The following is a 22,672-nucleotide window of genomic DNA, read 5'->3' as shown; positions in this document are numbered from 1 at the left end:
CTTTTGTATTTGTATCATCACAGCCAGCCCATCTCATTTTCTCCTGTGCAGTTTCCTGAACAGCATGCAGTGCCTAGGTGTGATCTCACTAAGGAAATGTGAACTGGCTATAGTAATACCTCTTCGTCCTTTCATCAGTCCTCCTGCAATGAAGGACAACATGCTGTTTGCCACAGTCACTATCCTAATACTCTGCTCCTGATAATTTATGTTTTTTTTGTCCAGGCCTTTAGTTGTGTGATATCTCTTCTTGGTCTTGCACCCCCAGCTTCTATTACTGTCCCAGGTTTTGTGACATTGCTGAAAATATTAATCTTCTGCTTTAATGGCTGCCATGATACTGGACACAAGCTCTTTAAATTGCCCTGGTCCTAACTCTGAATGGTGGGTTACCCATCTATTCAACTCCATTCCCTCTGGCAGCCCAGCACCATTCTCTTCATCTTCATTTATCTTCCTGTTAAAGAACTTTGTTATGAATTTGCAATTTGAGGCCCAACTCCCACCCTCTGAACTTTACAATAGCCTTTTGTGTAAGACCAAACTTAGCACCTTGCTGAACTCCAGGAAGGTCACAAATATTAGCTATCCTCTGTTCATGGTATTGGTAACTGACATTAAACATCTTCAGACTCATCTGGCCTACAGATTTGTTCCTGGCTTGAGACATAGTGAGATGGTATTAGTTATGAACTAAGCATCCTACACACCTCTACCCTTCATCGTAGGGGTTTATACAAGATTCCACACATTTATAACCAGAAATATTATATCTGCACTCCAAAAGCACACTGCAACCTACCATTGTATAAATCCTAAATACATAATAAGAGATGTTAGAGATAAACTAAAATTAATCATTAGAAGTCTTTGATTACCTAGCAGTACAACAAGCCTTAGATACATTCGTATTTGTTGGTTGATCAATATTTTTGGTCTTCATCAGAAGTTAGTTAACGTGTACTGAGCTGACCAAATGATTCCACTGGATCAATATTTATTCATTCATTTTAATACCTTCTCAGAAAATAATTATATATGTGTGTGTATATATATATATATATATATATATATATATATATATATATATATATATATTCACTTTAGAAGCTCGAAATTCTGAAATATCTGGTATACACAAACACAAACCTTACTCCCCACACACAAATACACACCCTGCACCCCCCACACCCCCCATACTTAAATATACTAACTCCAGGGTTGCACTACATACACAAACACACAAAACGCCACCACACAAGCTACATTCCCCTCGCACACACACATCACAGTAACAAAACACACTAACACACACTACAGCCCCTACCCAAAACCCTTAAAATATAAACACTTACCTGAATCCATAACCACAGAGCAACACCAGAAGCGCTAATTCAACATCTTCGATATGCAAGATTTTGAATTTCGCGCTTCTGGGTTTTCATGATTTTCAGGTTTCCACTTCATGTGCTCAAGATTCTGAAATTCGATATTTCAGGATTTTGAGCTTCTAAAGGGAACCCATACACTCAGCAAACTCGGAGCTATAATATATAACATTAAGTATCCTGTTTTTTGTTTATTTTGTTCTTTATTTCTTTGTTATTTATAGCACTTTGTGTACTGTGTATTTTTCGAGCTAGTTTCACTGTGTGTGAGATATTAACTGGAAATTGTCCACTTTTATTAAGCATCTGTTGGGTTGTTTGTTTCTGATAACTTGTTGCAGTTAAACTCTTTTTTCTAGTGGCACCTTTAGCTGTTTAAAACTTTCATTTAAAGGCTCACTGCTGCTTTTCAGCTGTGAGAAACATTTCTGCAGTTTGTTTCTAAGTAGTGGGGATATTTGTAGCATTTCCATATTCAGGCTTGTATTTGGGCCTTGTGTTTGTGGAGGCTGTGTGTCTGAGCACATATTCAGGGACATCTTGGCTTAGCCAAAGCCATCAGGCATTTCAGTGAGAGATAATTGTTTGAGGTCATTGGCTGACTGAGGTCACCTGGACTACAGCTTAGACTAAGCACCTCAGTGGTTCTTTTGAGATTTCTTTCTTAAAAGCTGTCTCAGGTTTCAACTTTCTGTTACCTAAGAAGCTCAGTTGTGAGTGTTCTGCCATTTTACACTGAGCTAATCGAAGGAAGGACACTCAGCAAACTCAGAGCTATAATATATAACATTAAGTATCCTGTTTTTTGTTTATTTTGTTCTTTATTTCTTTGTTATTTATAGCACTTTGTGTACTGTGTATTTTTCGAGCTAGTTTCACTGTGTGTGAGATATTAACTGGAAATTGTCCACTTTTATTAAGCATCTGTTGGGTTGTTTGTTTCTGATAACTTGTTGCAGTTAAACTCTTTTTTCTAGTGGCACCTTTAGCTGTTTAAAACTTTCATTTAAAGGCTCACTGCTGCTTTTCAGCTGTGAGAAACATTTCTGCAGCTTGTTTTCCACCCCATCCCCTCCCTGTTGGTCTAGTGTTTTTATAGTTGGTGGCTTTGCAGTTGCCTGCCTCTAGTGTAAATTTGATCTGGGACCCTCCTCCCAGTCTAGTGTCATTACCTCATTCTACCCAGTACAGGGAGACCATTTGAGAAGGCCAATCAGCTTAGTTTCTGCTACTCCTTTCTCTCTTTCCACTAAAAAAAAAACTTTTTTCTGTTTCCTGCCTTTCCTGTGGGTAGTTTAGCCTGGATATAGATTTGCTGTGTACAGGACTATTTGTAGGCTTCTAGGACCCAAGCCTTTCTGTGTTGAAAGGAAGTCTTCTAGCTTAATTTTGTTTCTTAGAACTAGACAGTTTTTGTTTCAGCACTTGTTCAGAAATTATTGTAAGCACTAAATAAGCTACAAATTACTACAGCACTCAACTTTCCTCACTGTCTAGAGAAAACAGTTTCTAGTACTTAACAAATAAGCACCTATCCAGGCATGTCTAAGGGACAGCCCCCAGTGTTTTCTCCTGTCTACCTGATGAATCTGGGCATCTTGGGGCAATGCAGTAATTGCCTCATGTACACAGACAACCCTCTCCTCCTACCACCCAACAGTACAACCTGTGACAGATGCACTTATATAGCCAAACTGGAAGCAAAGTTCTCTTCACCCAAGACTGGACTAGACAGTCAAGAGGAGAAGGTAAACACTTGCACCACACCACACTCAGCACATAGTCCCTCAAAACCTACACCACCAAAACACACACATAGAAACACAAAACACACACCTACATTCGCAGAGACTCTCAGTAAAAACCTGCCCAAGCAACAGGGACCTCCAAAGCAGAAACACAAGCAACCTCCACCCCCAACACAACCCAAATGGCACATAGCCCACAAACTCAGTGTGCCACTCAACCACAGCCCAAAAGGCATAACAACGTATCCAACACTCTAGTCATAGGTGACTCTATAGTCAGGCACACTGATGTTCCACTCACCAGGCTAAACAAGGAGAAAGTTACTGTCAGCTGCCTGTCAGGTGCCAGGATCCGCCACATAACACATACACTCAGGTCACTCCACAACAAGTACAAATATGACTCTGTCATTGTCCATGTTGGTGTGAATGACCTGAGATGTACCTCCTTGGACTACATGAAAAGGGACATGGAGGAGATGTCCAATCTTGTAGCCCAGGCAGGTATGAACCTAGCCCTGAGTAGCATCCTGCCATCACCCAGAATGATACCACAGTACAAGGACAAAATGATTGACTTCAACAATTGGCTAAGCTTCTGGTGTCATTGAGGTGTTTATACACCCGGATTTACACACCATTTTCTCCATCAAGGCAGATGCAGATTGTATGACACCTAATGTGGTGTATTTAGCTACTTGTCAGGCATGCCCGAGTTTCTATGTTGGTAAAACTAACTAGCCGTTAAGGGATAGAATGAGAGAGCATATTTACCACATGAGAAAGGGCACTTTACACAATGCCTTAGCAAAACATATAACCACCAATGACAATGATCATACTTTCTTGTTCCGGGTCCTAGAGATAATTGTTGTGAATAAGAGGGGTGGTAATACTATGAATCTTGCTGAATCTAAGGAGACTGACTGGATCATTCATTTGAAAGCTGATAGGGGGCATGGGTTGAATGATAGAGCTTCTATAAAACCTAAGCTGAGACAACGCAGGCACATAAAATGAACTATCATTTATTTGTATATGTTCTTGATTATGTATTTTATCAATATTAACTTATCAGAATGTTTATTTATATATTTTTAGGTCACTATGCAAGTTTTATATATTTTCGTCTTACTTTACATTAACATGGTTATATATGGGAGAGTTCTTTAAATTCTCCAGCATTGCTTTTAATTGTTTAAATTGTTTTAATTGATTAATTGAGCTGCTTATATAAGGGGAAGTCTATTGTGACTTTTATACAAGGATCTGAAGAAGCTGTAATGGTGAAAGCGCTCATCCGTATGTTATAAGTGCACATTCTTGGAATTAAATTTGGAGTTTTGTTCTTACTTCTGCTGTACTCCGCTTCCTTTGTGACTTACATTATATCTACCTCACAGAACTACAGCGTTTGCTTGCTGAGCAGTGGATTTTACTTTACTTTAAAGTTTAAACGATGGTTAAATTGAAGTTACATGATTACTACAGGTCATTTAATGTACTCTGTGCAGTGGTTAGCATTGTCGCCTCACAGCAAGAGGTTCACTGGTTCAGTTCTCGGCTGGAGTGTCTTCTGTGTGGTGTCTGCATGTCCTCCCTGTGGTTGTGTGGGTTGTCTTTCTTTGTGATTGCTACTCCACCAGTCAGACACAAACTGAGTTCTATGATCAGATTTTATTTGTAAATGATCAGTGATTATCTTCCTCAAATTATGCTAGTGTCATGGTGAGGCATGTCAATTATAGCATAAATTTGGGTTGTTCTCATTAATTCATGGTTCTGTGACCATGGAGTTAATATGTATAAGTTACTTGCATGGGCTGAATCCACTCACATAAAATATACTATTTTAAAGGTATTTGTAGGATAGATGTATTTGTCATTTATAACAATGTTGTGGATTGAGTTTTTTTGTAAGGAGTGTTTGCTTACTTTTAGCATTTTACTACAAATGTAAATGCATTGGTTGTATCTGTGAGCTTTGTTTTGCAAAATATTTGTTTTATGATGTATGCAATCATAGGTGAAATTGGTCAACATATTGCATCTTGACTGATTTCATTTGTGATCTAACATAATGTAATTGTCTTGATCTTAGTGCTATTAACTTCATGACATCTATGTCCCATCTTCCTGACACTTTCTCCACATGTGACACAAAGTATAAAATGTCCCCAATTATTTATCTCCTTGCCATTCTTAAACAAACTGGACCTTATTTGCAGCAGTGATTTCTTCATAATGTAAAGCAAACGTCATATCTTAATGTAGTATCATTAAGACCCTATGTGGGTTTCAGACAGGCTAAACAACATTATTTGGATATTAGTGACTGCCCATTAAAGAGGGAGAAAGTCCTGATTATGACCAGCTGACCCAAGTTTGAGTAGCAAGCCCACATACTAAAGGAGCAAAATGGGAAAGGATGAAACTTAGCAGCCAAATGTCAGCTCACCAATGCCCAGGGACAACTTTGACTTAAGTACCATTAAAGGAGCTCTGCTCGGTGGATGGTTGAATGGTAGTCTCAGTCAACTGGGATATGTCATAAATAACCTGCCAAGGAGTAGTCACATCTCTTTCAGCGGTGACAGTGGATAGCAGCACTCTTCTTCAATTAAGGGACATGCACTTCTTTATTTATTTATTTACTTATTTATTTATTTATTCATTACAGCCTGCGACTGACTGCTAGCAGAGGGAGGTGCTAGGTAGCATCTGCAAATAATCCTAGTCAAGCATCGGGGAAGACATTATACTTCATGGGAATCCAACTTCCTGTCTGTACAGCTTTAAAGCAGAAGGTCTGCATTCTTGTGTTTGTTTTTGTCCTACCAGTAACAATCCTGGTCCAGTATAACAGGCTAGCATTCTTCCTTAAGAGGACAAGATTTCCTAGGACTTGGTTGATGATTAGTAGAATGTAGAGGTGAAAAATAAAGTAAAAACATGATGCTTGTATTCCATAAGAAATTATACTCAGTGAAATTATGGTCCCAAGCTTTGAACAAACATTACAAAAGTTTTCAAATCTTCAAGATAAAGTGTTCAACAGTTATTCTGCAAAATATTTTTATTGGGCACATCACTGCATGTCATCTGTTTTATTCCTATGAAATGTATTGTTATACTGCGCTCTAATTGCTGTGCACCTGTAACTCCTTAACTAGTTATTAGCCATGATCATTGCTTTGTTAATAATGGATTATGTATTTTCTTTTGGGGGTTTTCTGGTATTATTGTGACTGAAATACATTGACATAAACTAATGCAACAAACAGTTACCATGCATTGTTTTGTTTCAGGAAGAAAATTTTCCAATACCCTCATTCAGAAGTCTCAGAATGACTGGCCTATATTATGTTCTCCTGCTAATTTTCTGTTTTGCGAGTGCTATGGGAAAGATTAGGGCTCAAAATCAAAGTAAGTATGAGAAGCATTATATCAGAATATGCATATTCTCTGTATATCTATCCACATTTAATGTCTCTCTCTCTCTCTCTCTCTCTCTGTCTCTCTCTCTGTCTCTCTCTCTCTCTAATTTCTTTCACTCTCTCTTGTTATTGAGACCTATTTGGCTGCTTGATTTAATTTAGTTATGCTTTAATTCTAATGGTGTTACAGTACTGTTTGTTCTTTTTTAATTACCAAGCCTGCGTTCTTTCTCTTATTTGTTTATAATGTTGAAATGATTACTTAAGCAGAGTGCCGTTGTTTTTTGTGTTGATGGTGCATGCACAGCAGCATATGACTTCACCAGCAGGGATGCTTTACATGTTTTCAGATCACTCCCCACCATTTACAATTCTCCCATATGCAGCTATAGCTCTATGTGACCTGATATGTCATATGACAAGTTGTAAATGTTGTCTCAGACATTATGCAGGTAAAGGGGTGTAGTGACGGAAATCTAGAAAGAGAATGTGTAGTCAGAAAAAGAAACATAAAAGTAAAAATGATACAGTTTAGGTTTTTGCCTGTTGCATTATTACTGCAACTGCAATGATGTTTGTTGTATTAGGTTTTAATATAGTACTGAGTTTTTGTTTTTAAGTATAAATGAGGTATGAGAACAAACCAATTTGTCCAGGGACATCTTCAGAGAATGGTCAGGTAGGAATAGTTATGGGATTTAAGATGGTAGTGGAAGGTTAGGGTGGTGGGGATGCAAGGGTTAAATTGTGAAGGTAAGAGGTTTTGGAGGAAATGAGGTAAGTGCAAGGAGAGGCTTAACTGGTTTTGTGTGAGTGTAACTGGGTAAGGGATCAGATTCTAGTGTGAACTTGTGATGGTGTGTATTTAGTCATCAACTGTTTTCTTGTTCTATAGTAGATAACTGGGTACGGTGACTGGTTAAAGTAAATTTTCTAGGAAAGGAAATTTCATTTTGGTCATGCTTATATCCACTGGGCAGCAAAAGAACTGTGATCAATAAATTAAAATATTGTTTCATAAAGTTGTTTATGGAAGTTTAATAAAGGTCGTCAAATGTCATTTGGTGTGGTGTATTTACTGAAGGGGACCGGGACAATATGGTTTACTATATTTTTGTGTTTGTATTTGGCATTGTGCTACAAATGCAAGATAGCATATAGAAGGATAGACTGAAAGAAAGTTTAAAAAACACTGACAAATAAGTGTAACACAATTTTTAGATGCTTCAAAAATGAAATTCAGAAAGTGTCTACAAGTACTGAATTTCCACAGGTTAACCAGAGGAGGTATGGACTCACTTATCACCTCATTAAGAAACAGGCTACAGAGGGAAGGAAAAATCTAAAGATTATGAAAAATGTAAAAAAGGATGGATTTTTACTTGAATTATATAAAAGCTGCAGCTCTCTGTAAAGAACGTTATCTAAGGGATACATAAAGGGGAGCTCCCCTTCACTCTTTTGCAACAAGATTATAATACAGAGAATTATGAGCCGGTCACCAATCCTAACAGATTTATGATGTAATCAAGACATGGATGCCAATAAATTCACCTCTTGAGCAAAGTGATAATAATAAGTTAGGATCAGAGACCCAATCATAATTCCTTGTAGTGTACAGAGCTTTATCTGCTCCGTGCACAACTAGTTTAAGTGAAAAAAAAAAAAAACACTAGGTGTTGTGCCGGCTTTCAAAGCTGTAAAGCACTTAGTGACTGCTGTCAGGAATTCAGTGTAACACAAGCCCTTCTGTTTACATTCACCTTTCCATACCTCTCAACTCTCCAGATTTTCACAGAATGTGCAGATTTGTGCCAGATTTTTGCCTCATATGTTTGGTTGGTTCCTCATAAACTCAGTGATTTTCAGCCAAATTACTGAGGATTGAAGACACTAAATAATGGTATACATTTAGGTTTTAGACTTCATGTCCATCAGGAAATGCAGACAAACACACATCCAGTTATTTTGGTAATTCTCTAAGTTTATTACAGGAAGTCAGGACATGTTACTGATGGACAGCAGGCAGAACCAAATCTTTTATTCTGCCATTGTCATTTGCTGGTCAGTACTGGCAAATCTTACTGTCTAGAGCAGGACCAACCTTAAAAACGTAAGTAGGGGATGCTTAACATTTGTTAAGGTTGGATCTCACTTCTCTCGTAACTGAATTGTCTTTTTTCAAATATCTGAGTGTAATCACCATGCTCCATGTACTACAACACATATGCTGATCACTCTAAGTCCCTAGATTTGGCAACTTCCAAATTTCTGTGTATTAGTATAACCAAGGTGGGGTGAAGAGAGCAGCTACCCTGGGTGCAAGGTGCTAGGAGCTGAAGTTGAGAGATGCCAGTATATAAATTAGTTTCAAAACTGCTTATGTGGTCAGGACAGCAGCACTGAAGTGCTTCAGCCCTTAGTTTGTGGTACAAGTTGCTTGCCACAGTAGGGGTGCAGAAACAGGACCTGGCTAATGACTCTCAACCTCTTAGCACAAAAATTCTGGACAAAGTCAATAATAATGAGGGACAAAGGGCCAAAATCAGGGACAGATTTTAAATATTGTTCTTACAATTTACTTAAATCGTTGATAAAATAACATGTTTTGTATTAGTATGCATTTTTTCTGAAGGATATGAAGTCTGAAACTAAACTGTTTATCATTATTTAATGACTTCAGTTCAGTCCTCAGTGATTTGTTAGAAAACCACAAATTTTATGCAGAACAGATCAAAAATATAAGGCAAAATTCTAGACAGTCTGTGAAATTGAGGACAGTTGAGAGCTATGAAGTTTTTGAGTTTTAAGAGAACCAGCCAGACAGGACTAGCCTCAGTAGATGCTAAACTGTATACTAGGGTGTTGGTAAGAGGATTTTACTTGCTGATGCTAGTTTTAATAAATAGAAATTCAGTTTACTTTGTCAGAGCTAAACAGACCTTATGTGTGGTCTAAAAGTCATATGTGTGATCTGAATGGTTATTTTATTGGGTTTACCATGAAATGGTCGAGATTAATTATATAATGCATTTATGTGGTCGTCTCACGTGTGTGATGCCATGCATATTAATTAGGTCAAAATGTCAGAAAAAGAACATCCGAATGCGAATTTGCTGTTTTTCAATGTGCTTTTTCACCTGTGTGCCTTTTCAGCAGTATGAACTTATGCAGTTCAGTACTGCACAATGCTGCAACTCATGTATTTGTAAGGGGGTAAGCCCCCCACACCCCCTGCAAATTTTATATTCCAACTCCGAGATTGCACTACAGTGAGGAAAAGGATTAATTTCCCGATCCGCACTGTACCGCAATCTCTATCCGTTACATTGACCATGTATTTGTGAATGCACACTGGCATTCGCTGCACAGGACACTCAGAGAGTTGGAGGTCGGCAATATGGGACTCAGCTAACTTACGTTCAACATTCCCATTTTCAACGAACTTTCATTCTCCATTTTAAAGGTAAACCATTTTATTGACATAATGGGCACTTGCATATCATACTCCAAAACAAAGTTTATAAACCAAGAAGAAAAAGGGTCTATATTAAATCATCGAAAACCCTCTTTGATGAACGGCATTTCATCGGAAATGCTCTTCATCTAATTCCGCTCTTGTGGGGGAGCTTCACACCCCCCCCCACAAACACACACACACACAGACACACAGACACACACACACACACACACACACACACACACACACACACACACACACACACACACACACACACACACCCCCCTGCTAATTATATATACTAACTCCAAGATCACAGTACAGCGAGGAAAGGGCAAATTTTCCAATCTTTACTGTACCACAATCTCAGTATGAACAGTTCAACAAAAGGCATGTTCGATGTAAATGCAACGAGAATGCCATTCGCTGAACTGAATGTTTGGTGTTCTGATATAGACCTAAAGAAAAATACATTACTACAGAGACTCCAACTCATGGTTCCAGCAGGAAACAATCTCAAAAAACACTCAAAAGCTGTTAAAATGTTTGGTTTCAGTGCTTTCATTTTAAATAATGCAAAACTTCAGGTAAAACAGTAAAAATCCAATCACATTTGCATATCATCTCCAAATAAAAGTGCTTACCATTGCTGCAGTCCAGGCAGTTCATATTGTGCCACAGCATTACATTTCAGAGGAGATACAAAAATAATGAAATTTCCAGAAGCGTATTTTATGTAATAAAGATGGGTAAAAAGGCAAGCAGAGAAGGAGAGACAGACTCAGGTACCATTTACTGTTCTGTTACTCATTTTATTTATAGTAAGTTTCACCCAAAAATCAGAGACATTATGAAACCTAAGGAGGCCAGCTAAGGAAAGGAAAATGCCAGATAATTTACATCAAGATGATATATTAACTATAGTCACTGATTTGGAAAATTCCTTCTAAATCATTTTGAGTTTATTGCAATTTTTTTAACTATTTCAAGATAGAAGTTAAATATGTAGAAAACAGTAATACTGCTACCAATGTTTGTCGGGGAGTAACAACATTGCCATATTCCCATTAATAGCTCAACAGGTGACATAACTGCAGGTAATATATCATTTACTGGATGTTCCTGGCCAGGTAGGAGCACACATTATGCAAATCATACAAATGACCATTGTAATATACAGTATAGAATACAGAGTCATTTATAATAACTGTCCATATTATTTGAAAAAGAACAATGTTCACAATGCAAGTAGAATACAATAACAAAAAGACAAAAGTCAAGTACAGATCAAAATGCAAGACTACAAACATAAGGCAAAAACACTGTATTTATATATTCTATATAAATAAGCTACAGATGGATATTCTAACTAAAGAAAAAGTATAACTGCATACTAGATAAGAGAGAGAGAGTAGATTAAAAATACAACACTCTAGAATGGCTGTGGACACTGGGTTAGCTAACAATGAGAAGAGAAATACAGATACAGTCAGTGTAAAGAACTTATCCCTAAGTGACATATAAGCTTATCAAGGCATGAGGTAGACAGTTGTAAGAAATGCTGGTTAAAATGGCAACGGGATGGAATGGCAAATGTATTGGTTTAGAAAAACATACTTTATCAAGACTAGAAGCGAAGGTATGGATTGAAATTTTCATTCTCTAAAACTGTGTAAGTAACGTTCAATCTAAACATCTTTAAAAAATGGTAGGTAATAGCCAAGTGAAGATATGACAGCAGTATGAGCAACTACCAGTTTAGTATCTTTTGCTAGGTGTTGGAAAGTGTACTTTTTTCTATTACTTTTCTCCCTCTGCTTGCCAAGCATCAGCTCTCACATGATTTTACCTACCCATTTATTTCCTACTATTAAGAACAGATCACAAAATGCCATCAGTCAGATACCAAACATGATTTCCTATGATTACATCCCTCTCTATGGCAGCCTGAGTGACAGGAATCCCAACAATACAGGCTCCGTCTGGCACAAGAGCTTTTACACATGCCAATTTTCTGCTACTGTGCAAATGTGCTATTTGGTCAGCACTCTTCCCTCACATTTAATAGTGCACTAATTGAGAGACCTTGTTCTTCACCAGGGGTCAGTTTTGCAGCAGACTTCATCCACAGCATAGTAGTGGAGACGAAGGTCGACTACTTACAATACAATTGCTGTTAAAGTGAGTCCTTACAATCTTTTTTTCCAATTCAGGTTCTGAATATTATTATAGATAGGTGGACCTTTTTGCTACACTTCATAAACTTATTAAGATGTAACAGGTTATATTTTGGTATGCACATGTGTTTTGGTCTTTAATGTACAGTCAACTTCTAACTTAGTTGGCAAGTGATATATACATTAATACCTGGTACAAACGTGTATATATACACATAACTTTGTGGTCCATTTTGTGCTAGAATATCTTGCAGAAATGAACAGCGCTGTGGATTTAAAAGGCATCTTACAAGGGTTATCGGCAGATAAAGACAATCTGGAAGCCTTTGGCTTTAATCTAGCTGGCCCCAGTGATTCTAATATTAACAATGGAGATGCCAAATATTGTTGTGGCATATTGTTTCAAAAGATAACCAGATATATGAAAATGCTAAGAGCCAATATCTGGCATTTGAAGCTATTCAAGGCATACAAACTGAAAAATATCACACCCCGGGAGCTAAGGATTCGTATTCAACCCCTGGTGGGTTTGATTGATTCCCAACTTTCCAAAGATTGGGCAGACACCCAACATCAAGCTTCTATGCTATTTGTTGAGACTTTGATCTCTTATTATGAGCGCATAATTGAATCACAGATTGTTGAAATCCACAACAATTGTCTTGAGGCTCAAATTTTTGACTCAGAGGATTTTTATAACAATTATTTAGCAAATTTGGCTAAAGATCTAGTAACACTTGAACAGCAACTAATCAAAAAGAAAACATATAAGTTTCAGCGGGATATTACTGACTACGAAAAGGCGAAACCATTTGTCACACAGAAAAATGTCAGATTTTTCGATTCTAACAATAAAACTAGCAGTAGGAGAAAAAGACCTAGGTCTATTTTAAGAAAGAATAATCAAACAACAAGTGGCACTTCTGAAGATGATACATCTTCGGCCACAGACTATGATTGCCCTTCCAACCAGGCGCCCCCAATGGCTAAGAGGAAACCATCAGACCCTTTAGACCCAGGACACGCAGAGGTGGTAGAAAACACAAAAACAGGCACACAGAGTTTACAACTGCTACTACAGAAAATTGTAAGTTAATAAACAATGTGCACAATATATCCTCTTTTGAATTGTCCTATGTTCACAATAAAATGTTAAACAAGGGTCTACCGACTTCATTTGTTCCTGAACACACATTGGTTAATGACATAAATGACTTTTGTAGATTGATTAACCTCAAAATATTTTTTTCAGATGGTGACAACTCTCAAAGATCCACTGGGTTTAAATTTGGTAAATCTGATTTTCAACCACCAATGGACAAGCATGTAGCTATATTCAAAGAATGTGTTACTAAAGATCTACACTTTTCCCTAGGCTAATTTAACCTTGGAGGAACAACAAGCACTACAGGAACTTTGTTCCAACCATGATATAGTGATTACACCAGCTGATAAGGGAGGGGGATTGTAATTATGGATTATTCTATGTACCAAGCTGAAGCCCACAAACAATTGTCTAATGCCCGGTTCTATATCAACATGGTCCTTGATCCAACACCTAACTTTAAAACACACATTGATTCTTTTTTGGATTTAGCCACACAGGAGGGGATTATTGATAAACAAACATGCAAACAACTAAAAGTTGTTGAACCTATTGCTCAATATCTATACCTGCTTCCTAAGATTCATAAACATCCTACAAATCCCCCCGGTAGGCCGATTGTTTCTGGGAGAGGTTCCCTTACGGAACCCCTATTGGCTTTTCTTACATACTATCTTAAACCTCTACTACCTATGGTGAGATCAAGGTTACAGGATACTACAGAATTTTTAAATATAATTCAGGATACACAACTGGAATTAGATTGGTGGCTATGCACATTGGATGTCTCTTCCCTTTATACCAGCATCCCACATGATGCAGGTATATCAGCCATTTCATATTGGTTAGACAGATCCCAATTGTACACCATGGGTTTTAACAATTTTTTCATCAGACTAAAAGAATATGTGTTAACTAAGAACATTTTCTATTTTGAGGGACAGGCATATTGGCAGGTTAGAAGTACTGCTATGGGAGCATCCTTTGCTCCCATATATGCAGACTTATTTATGGGATTCTTTGAACAACAATTCATATATGATTCTTACAACAATCCCTACATGGAAGATTTAGACATCTGGAGAAGATACTTGGATGATTGTTGGATGGTGTGGCAGGGTGACAGTATACGAGTACAAGATTTTGTAAAATATTTGAACAACAATCCATGGGAAATTCAGTTTACTTTAAACCTACAACACCAAGAAATTGTATTCTTGGATGTGATAGTTTCTCGACAGGCTGACCACACATTGGCAACCAGGGTACATAGGAAATTTCCACAATACAATACACTCTTACATGCATCTAGCTATCATCCCCACCACATCATCAACAACATCCCTAAATCTCAATTTTTATCGATGAAACGTATTTGTTCGGCCCAGGAATACCATTCATAATGTGAACAGGACCTGTCTAGTAGACTCATAAGCAGAGGATATCAGAAACATCACATTACTCAAACCATTAATCAGATTAAAGATGTACCCCGATCTACATTATTACAATATAAACACTCACAGGATGAAGATAAACCAATTATATCTCAGCCTATTAGGTTTGTCACTACATTTGGTAGCAATACACCCTTGTTCAGAGATATTATTAACAACCATTGGGATATTTTGAAGGCCCATGAACATTTGAATGAAATATTACCTGACAAATGTGCTTTTTCATACCGCAGGGGCAGAACTATTCAGTCTCACTTTACACACTATAAAAGATACAAGCCATTTACATTAATTCAAACCACTGTATTTGGTGACCCTTTGATAGGATGTTTTCCCTGTAATCACTGTAGTGCTTGTAGACTTATTTTTAAGACCAAAGCATTTTCTAGTAGTAATACCTCTAAGGTATACCAGATAAGAATTTTTGGCAACTGCAGCATGGATTGGGTGATTTATCTGGCCACCTGTACATGTTCCTCCTTCTATGTGGGCCAAACATCCAGACCACTGAGACACAGGATAAGTGAACATCTCAGTGCCATTAGAAATCATAAAATTTCTAATGCTTTATATAAACATACCATAACTCACCAAACTGCGCAGTTCAAATTTGTGATTATTGATAAAATTGATTTGCATAGAAACCTTAAAGTAGGCTGGCATGACAGATTAAATAATATGGAATCCTCATGGATTACCAGGTTAGGGGCTCTTTTCAAACCTGGTTTGAATGAAATGGAGTAGTTTTTGTCAGCTTTTTATTTCATGCATCTTTATATTTGTTAAGATTGATGTTATTCCTTTCAGATCAAATGAATGAATTCCCAACAAGCGTAAAAAGTTTTTTTGGTGTATATATACCTTTAAATGATATGGTATATAAGTGTTTTCCAGGATGTGCTGTCAACATTCTACTTTTTCTTTTTGCACTGAAGAAGGCTAAACATAGCCGAAACCGGTTTGCAATACATGGATTATATGAATTGAACTTTGCCACGAATAAATAATATTTTAGCACTTTTCCCCATTGTGCTGGTTCGTTTGTTGGTTCTATTAAGCTGCCAGACCTCCCAGTGGGTAGACAGGCCAGAATCAGGGTCTATATTATATAAACAAATTATTAAAATGTTGACTCACCACCTTTGATCGACCTCTATTTCCCAAAGCTGCACAACATCGAACGGCCAAATCATCGATTTCTTTCCAAGAGAAAGAAATCGGTTGGCCGTTCTTTTAAATCTGCCCTTTTCCCGACTGTAGTGCGATCTCGGAGTTAGTATATTTAGTTAGGGGTGTGTGGGGGGAAAGCCCCCTACTTTAATAGTGTTTCTTGTAGTGCGGTGTGTGTGTTTGGGCTACCGATTTCTTTCCCTTGGAAAGAAATCGGTCATTTGAGGATTCCATGTTGTGCAGTTTTGAGAAATAGGGGTCGATCAAAGGTGAGTCGACATTTTAATGCTTTGTTTATATAATATAGATCCCAGAATCAGATGTTGTCCCCCTATCTCCAACTGACCCCTCCAGAGCCCATGTCACTAATCAATCCTGGGTCATGTAAGTCATACTCAGGACCTTATTCCTGGATGCACAAGTGCTAGGAAGTATGCTAAAAATGTACAGGATTATCACTGATATAACTGTCGATGTTAGCTCTATGCAAATCAAAGGTAAGTGAGAAGCCTGACGTGACTCCAGTGTATTTAATAGAATTAGAGTTGGTATTGGTGTCATGATTTTAGAAGGCATGCTATGATATTTATCTACTATAATGTGCAGATCCAAATAGCTGAGAGTAAGCTTAATTAGTACTGAGAGGAGGGTTTATATCAAAAGATCGAACGCTGATAAATTCGAACACCAAAACCTCAAACTTGAAAGCCTGAAGACTGAAAATATTGAAGCTGCGGAACATCAAATTCTTTTCAGGGAAACAATTTGGTGGGCCGTTTCCGTGGCTTCTCTATTTCCTCCACTGTGGTGCGATCTCGGAGTTGGTATATTTAAGTAGGGGGGTGTGGGGGGTACATCCCCCATGTTGGGGGGTGTGGGGTGAATCCCCCCACATTAGAAATAGTTTGTAGTGTTCATGTGTTTCTCGGTTTGGACTGGAACAGCGATTTTTTTCCCAGGGAGAAAAATTGCTGTTCTCAGTCTTTGGAGTTTTCAGCTTTTATGGTTTTGGGTTCAATGTTATCACATTCAGAGTTTTGACACATCAATGATGTGATACAGACCCCTGAGAGGAAACTGATTTGCTTTGGTTTTCTACATACTGAAACTCATGGTTAGCACATTTCTAAGTGCACTGAGGCTACCAGAAAATAAATAAATAAATAAATAAAAATGTAGAAACAACAAACCAAGAGGAGTCTGCTCACAACAAATGTATCAAATAACAAGACTTAATCAGACTGATGAAAAAAAAATGTAATTAACACAGACAATGGATAAGAAAAATGTAATAGAGCCACAGAAGTCAATAAGTAGAGTCTCTAGACTAGTATACTAGACTTCTTCTCCTTTCAACTTTTTCTAGTTAGGGGTTGCTACAGCAGAACAACAGTCTGCAGAACGATTGGCAGTGGAGCTTTACGGTGTCAGGTTGCCAGCCCAGCACCCAACCTTCCACAGAAGGCACACACATGCACACACTCACACCTAGGGCCAGTTTAGAGTGTCCACTCCACCTGCAACATGTCTTTGTAATGTGGGAGGAAATCAGAGCACCCAGAAGAAACCCACAGGACCACAGGGAGGACATGCAGACTCCACACAGAATGCACCCCAGCTGAGAATCAAACCAGGGAACTTCTTGCTGTGATGTGACAGCACTAACAGCTGCACCACTGCAGCTGCCCTAGAGTCTCTAGACTAGTACCTTGTGGAATTTCGACTATGTATGTTTATATGTGCTTAGTGACACAGCCCAGATGTATCCCTCTACTCCAAAGAAACTCTAGTAAAGGAGTCCTGCATCCTATGATTTTTGGTATGATGGTGTTATGGATAGAGTTACGGAAGGTCCAATGAGATATGGATAAATATTAGTCTATTATGAATATGCATGCTCCAAGAAAAGACTGTTTCCTGGAATGCATTTTGAATATGGAAATAGATTAATAATACATATACTATGAAACTAAAATTGAAACTACTTAGGTTATTACAACACCATAAACTAATGAAGACCCAAAAAGAGCAAAGCATTCCAAAATAAATTTGTCTGTACATGTGTGTGTGTGTGTGTGTATATGTGTGTGTGTGTGTGTGTGTGTGTGTGTGTGTGTGTGTGTGTGTGTGTGTGTGTGTGTGTGTGTGCATAAAATGTACACACCATTTATAGACAGAGAGATATAGATATCTACTGTATTTGTCTATCTGCCTACTGTAGAGATAGATAGATAAATGGTGTATATATTTTACACAGAGACACACATACACACACACACACACACACACACACACACACACACACATACACACAATCAAAGGCTGGACTAGGATGTGCCCTTGGTTTTGCCAGTCAGTATGTATGTGCTGTAACCATCTCTATGTATATGTTCAAGCATGCATACATGTCGTGGATTGTGTAGCAGGACATACTTCAACTTGCCGTGAGGCTGCGTTAAAGACAGCATCAGAAAACCTTTAACTTTTGCCTCAGTGGTGGTTTTGCAGGAATAGGCTGTTATCTTCAAAGTCTGGAATGCATTAGTTGATCAGTGGTGGGAAGATTTAATGCAAATCCAAAATCATCATTATCATCATCAGCCACCCTCTTTTTATCATTTTCCACACAGGGTCGGGGAGTTGTGTCAGCTATCGCCACCTCTCTCGATTCAATGCCACTTCCCTACCTTCTTCAACAGTCATGTCTGACTGTCACAGGTCTCCTCTCACACAGTTCATCCATCTCTTTGCTGGATGCCCTCATTTCTTCTTGCCATCTTCCTGTGTCTCACAAATCATCTTCTGCTTTCCTGCATGTGTGTGCAAACCAATGTAGTCCTTCTCCGCAATGGAGCTACTTTACATAGAAAGAAAAAATGTAAACTTATCATGATGTCTGTCTTCTGAAGTAAACGAAACGTGATTCACTTCAAAGATATCCTAGTTATAGAACCAAAGGCATGCACATAAATCAGATTGAACAAGAAGGAACACATTAAATGTGTATATCAGCTGTTGACAAACTAATTCTTATGTTGTATATTTTAAGGGAAATATGGCAGTCAGTTGTACTTAAAAAAAGCCACAATGTACACATTTATTTCCTGGTACTATCACAAACTGCAGACTTAAAACTGTCGATATTCATCCAAAATCACTAAGAAGACTTCTGTTACAGTATATGGAAATATGAATCAATACATAATTTTTCAGCTTACCAGAGTGTCATGCTGATCAGAGACACACATTTACAGACACCATATATGGCAATAAGAGTCTACCTTAGTGATCACCATGGCATATATCTAGTCAAAGGCTTGTTTTATAGTCTTCAACCAATCAGCTTACCTTGAGAGTAAGTCATTCTACACAAAAACTATTCCAAGTCATTCTTTGAGTTAGATTTACTTTGAGATAAACGGCACCAGCTTTTGCATCATAGCACAGCTGTTTAGCTCTTGGGATTTGAGTTTTATTTGTATGCAAGACATTTATCTTTTTTTTTTCCTCAAGCATAACAGCAGATGTTTTCTCAGAGGCTTTAAATTCAAACTGTCTCCAATGTGATCTCTTTAACTTAATAAACCACACTGATAGAACTGTATAGTTTCAAATATGAGCTCTTTAAACATTAAGATCATTGTTCTCTATGACAGAGCTGTACATTTAAGTAATTGTTTGTTTTTCTAAAAATTTTAATACTCTGTAAACTGAACAGCTTTGTAAACAGATTTCAGATAATGACATGCATAATCTCGGAGGTAAATAATATAATAATATTTTTTGTTGTCAGAGTAAACATATATCTCGTTGGCTAAATGTTTTGTGATTACCATTCAGAGGCCACTTGACTTTCCGTTTTTTTTTTTTCAATAAAAATAAGCATCTGTTTTTTTAATGGCCATGTCTGTTTACTGACTGCTTAATGTCCATCTTTATTTACAATAATCAGGGATTATTCAAAAAAAATTGTTTATATCTAGGAATCACATCTTTTCTCTAAACAATGCTTTTGTTCCTACATTTCATGGACTAGGTCTGTGTAATTCTGATGGTATTTCTAATCTTTTTCACTTTCTATATGAATTTTCCGTCAGGTAATACTATTAACTCATGATGACCCAGCATGCTTCTATAAAATTGAGGAATCTAGCACATCATTATTTTCTGCCATGTGTTATTCAGGCACAGTTCTTCCACTCTTTAAAATGCATGGTCTTCTGTCACTAACTGAATTTATTTTAATATCAAAGCTTTTGTTACTGCATGCAGTACAAAGAAATACTCATATTCTTCTGCTGAGCTTCACTGTCTGCTATGCTCATGACTGCTGTCATTGTTCACAGGATGTCTTGACACAAAATTGGTTGTTTTTCTTTACTTCTTTACAAATAATTTGAAAGACCAAAGTTATAGTTGAGATCTTGCATTTCTATTCTTGTTAGCTGTCAGATAATTACAAATTATTTCTAGTGGTATATGTTTAGAAACAGGTCAGCTCTTTGACCATTCATGTATCAGCAGAAAGAGCCACAACTCCAAATGACTGGCTAATCATCTTTTTTTTCCCCAAGAATATTTTCTGCTTGCATATCCCAGTAGTTTGCAGTGACCAATAAGTGTTTGTGTCAACACTGTTCCAGTGGCTTGTAATGCCCATTAAGTGTTTGTGTTAATACCATTCCAGTAGCTTGCAGTGATCATTAACTGTTTGTGTTAATACTGCTCCAGTGGTTTGCAGTGGTCAAGTGTTTGTGTTAATACATCTCCAGTGGTTTGCAGTTATCACTAAGTGTGTTAAAACTGCTCCAGTGATATGTAGTGATCAAGTGCTTATGTTAATACTGCTCCAGTGGATTGTAATGATCAAGTGTTTGCATTAACACTGCTCCAGGGTTTGCAGTGATCACTAAATGTTTTTGTTAACATTGCTCCAGTGGTTTGCAGTGATCAAGTGTTTGTGTTAATATTGCTACAGTGGTTTGCATTGATCATTAAGTGTTTGTGATAATACTGCTCTAGTAGTTTGCAGTGATCATTAAGTCTTTGTATTAATATTGTTTCAGTGGTTTGTAATGATCATTAAGCTTTTTTGCATTAACACTGCTCCAGTGGTTGCAGTGATCACTAATTGTTTGTGTTAATATTGCTCCAGTAGTTTGTAGTAGTCATTAAGTGTTTGTGTTAATACTGCTCCAGTGGTTTACAATGATCATTAACTGAATGAGTTAAGACTGCTCCTACCTCTACCAGAATTGATCCACAATAGTTGAATGCATTTGACAACAGCCTTTTCCTTTCTGCTCTGCCTAACTGTGCGATTCAGTGCATGCTCAGGGCATTGTTTCTTGGTAAGATTGCTTTACCAGTGAAAAGTAATTATAAATTTAAGCAATAGTTGTCCATTCCTGTGGACTTCTAACTGCAGCTGGATCTTGGTGCTGAAGTACTGTATATACCGTCTAGTGTGAGATTAGGCAGATGGTAAATTCCAGAATGCTATCTCCCATCTCCCCAATCCCAGGTCCCCAAAATCAACACTCCTGAAAAGGCTTTACATGTGTGTGCTGTACTGCAAAGTCACAATGCCAGAAACATAATAATTTTATAGTGAATGAAATCTAAATATTTACAACATCCACTGTGAAGTACCATCACTTATATAGCAAAACAATAGCAATAGTTGAATAACTGCAAAAAAAGTATAATATACACATCGGGTATCACTTCTGCATGTTGGTAACTGTATATTACAATAATATGCCTGAAGCATACCCTGACATTGTGCCTATATGTCTGATGAATTAGTGGAGGAATTGTAGTGAGAATTTTAATGGGAAAAGTGAATATGTAAGAGAAGACCATGACCTGGGAGACATAGTAATGGTTGGGAAGGCAGAAAATTATATTACTGTTGGCAGAGAAAAAAGAGATAAATGATATTAAGTTAGACAGGGTAGATCACTGTGAGTGGTAAGGTAACTCACTATAATTGGTCTCGTACATCTAAAATTTCTGATTTTTCTTGTAGTGTGTTCCTAAATATTATAACTGTCATTTGAGTTGTGCTTTCATGAATTTAAAATATTCATTTAGTATAGCTATTGCATCTTGGTATTCATTTGCTTCACTTACTACAGTCAGATTACGTTATAAAGAAGTTATGTACTCACCATAATGTTCCATGTTGGTAGTCCATCTCACCCTTCATTTTTACATATGGGTTCGGAGCCGATCCTCGGCTTCAAGTCGGCAGATTTACAAGCTCAAAGACTTCTGGTTGGCTCATGGCTAAGCAGGTATCCCATAGTGCACCAGTACAAACCCCAGATCTTGTTTGCTGCTCACTAGAAGAAAAAACCATAACAGACAAACCAATACTAAAGGGTCTCCAACCAAAGATAACCAAATTATTATTATTATTATCTCCAGATCTTCCAAGATGGGGGCAGGAGGGCGGGTTGGTAAAAATGAAGGGTGAGATGGACAACCAATATGGAACATTATGGTTAGTACCTAACTTCTTTATGTTGTGTAGTCCAATCTCACCTTCATTTTTACATATGGGACAGTGTCCCTAGTGCCTTATTCTTGGGTGGCTCACTGGAAAATACTCCTAAGCACCGTGGAGCCAAAGGATGCTCTACCCCTGGAAGCTAAATCCAATTTGTAATGTGTAATAAAAGTGTGAGGGGTAGCCCATGTAGCTGCTGCACAAATATTATCAAGT

The 22,672-nt window shown here is 37.6% G+C and overlaps 1 protein-coding gene across 1 annotated transcript in view; it reads left to right on the top strand.

Moving 5' to 3' along the window:
* Positions 1–6,450: 6,450 nt before the first annotated feature.
* LOC122817325 (uromodulin-like) overlaps positions 6,451–22,672 on the top strand; it is a 275,611-nt gene continuing 259,389 nt past the window's right edge. The window contains exon 1 of the mRNA XM_044090542.1: positions 6,451–6,562. Within this exon, the coding sequence (XP_043946477.1) occupies positions 6,484–6,562 (79 nt within the window). The 5' untranslated portion in view covers positions 6,451–6,483. The remainder of the gene's footprint in view (positions 6,563–22,672) is intronic.

Source organism: Protopterus annectens, chromosome 12.part0, assembly GCF_019279795.1.
Source record: "Protopterus annectens isolate FY-2018-M chromosome 12.part0, PAN1.0, whole genome shotgun sequence".
In the NCBI taxonomy this organism is placed as follows: Eukaryota; Metazoa; Chordata; order Ceratodontiformes; family Protopteridae; genus Protopterus; species Protopterus annectens.
This window is presented reverse-complemented; position numbering and strand designations above follow the sequence as displayed.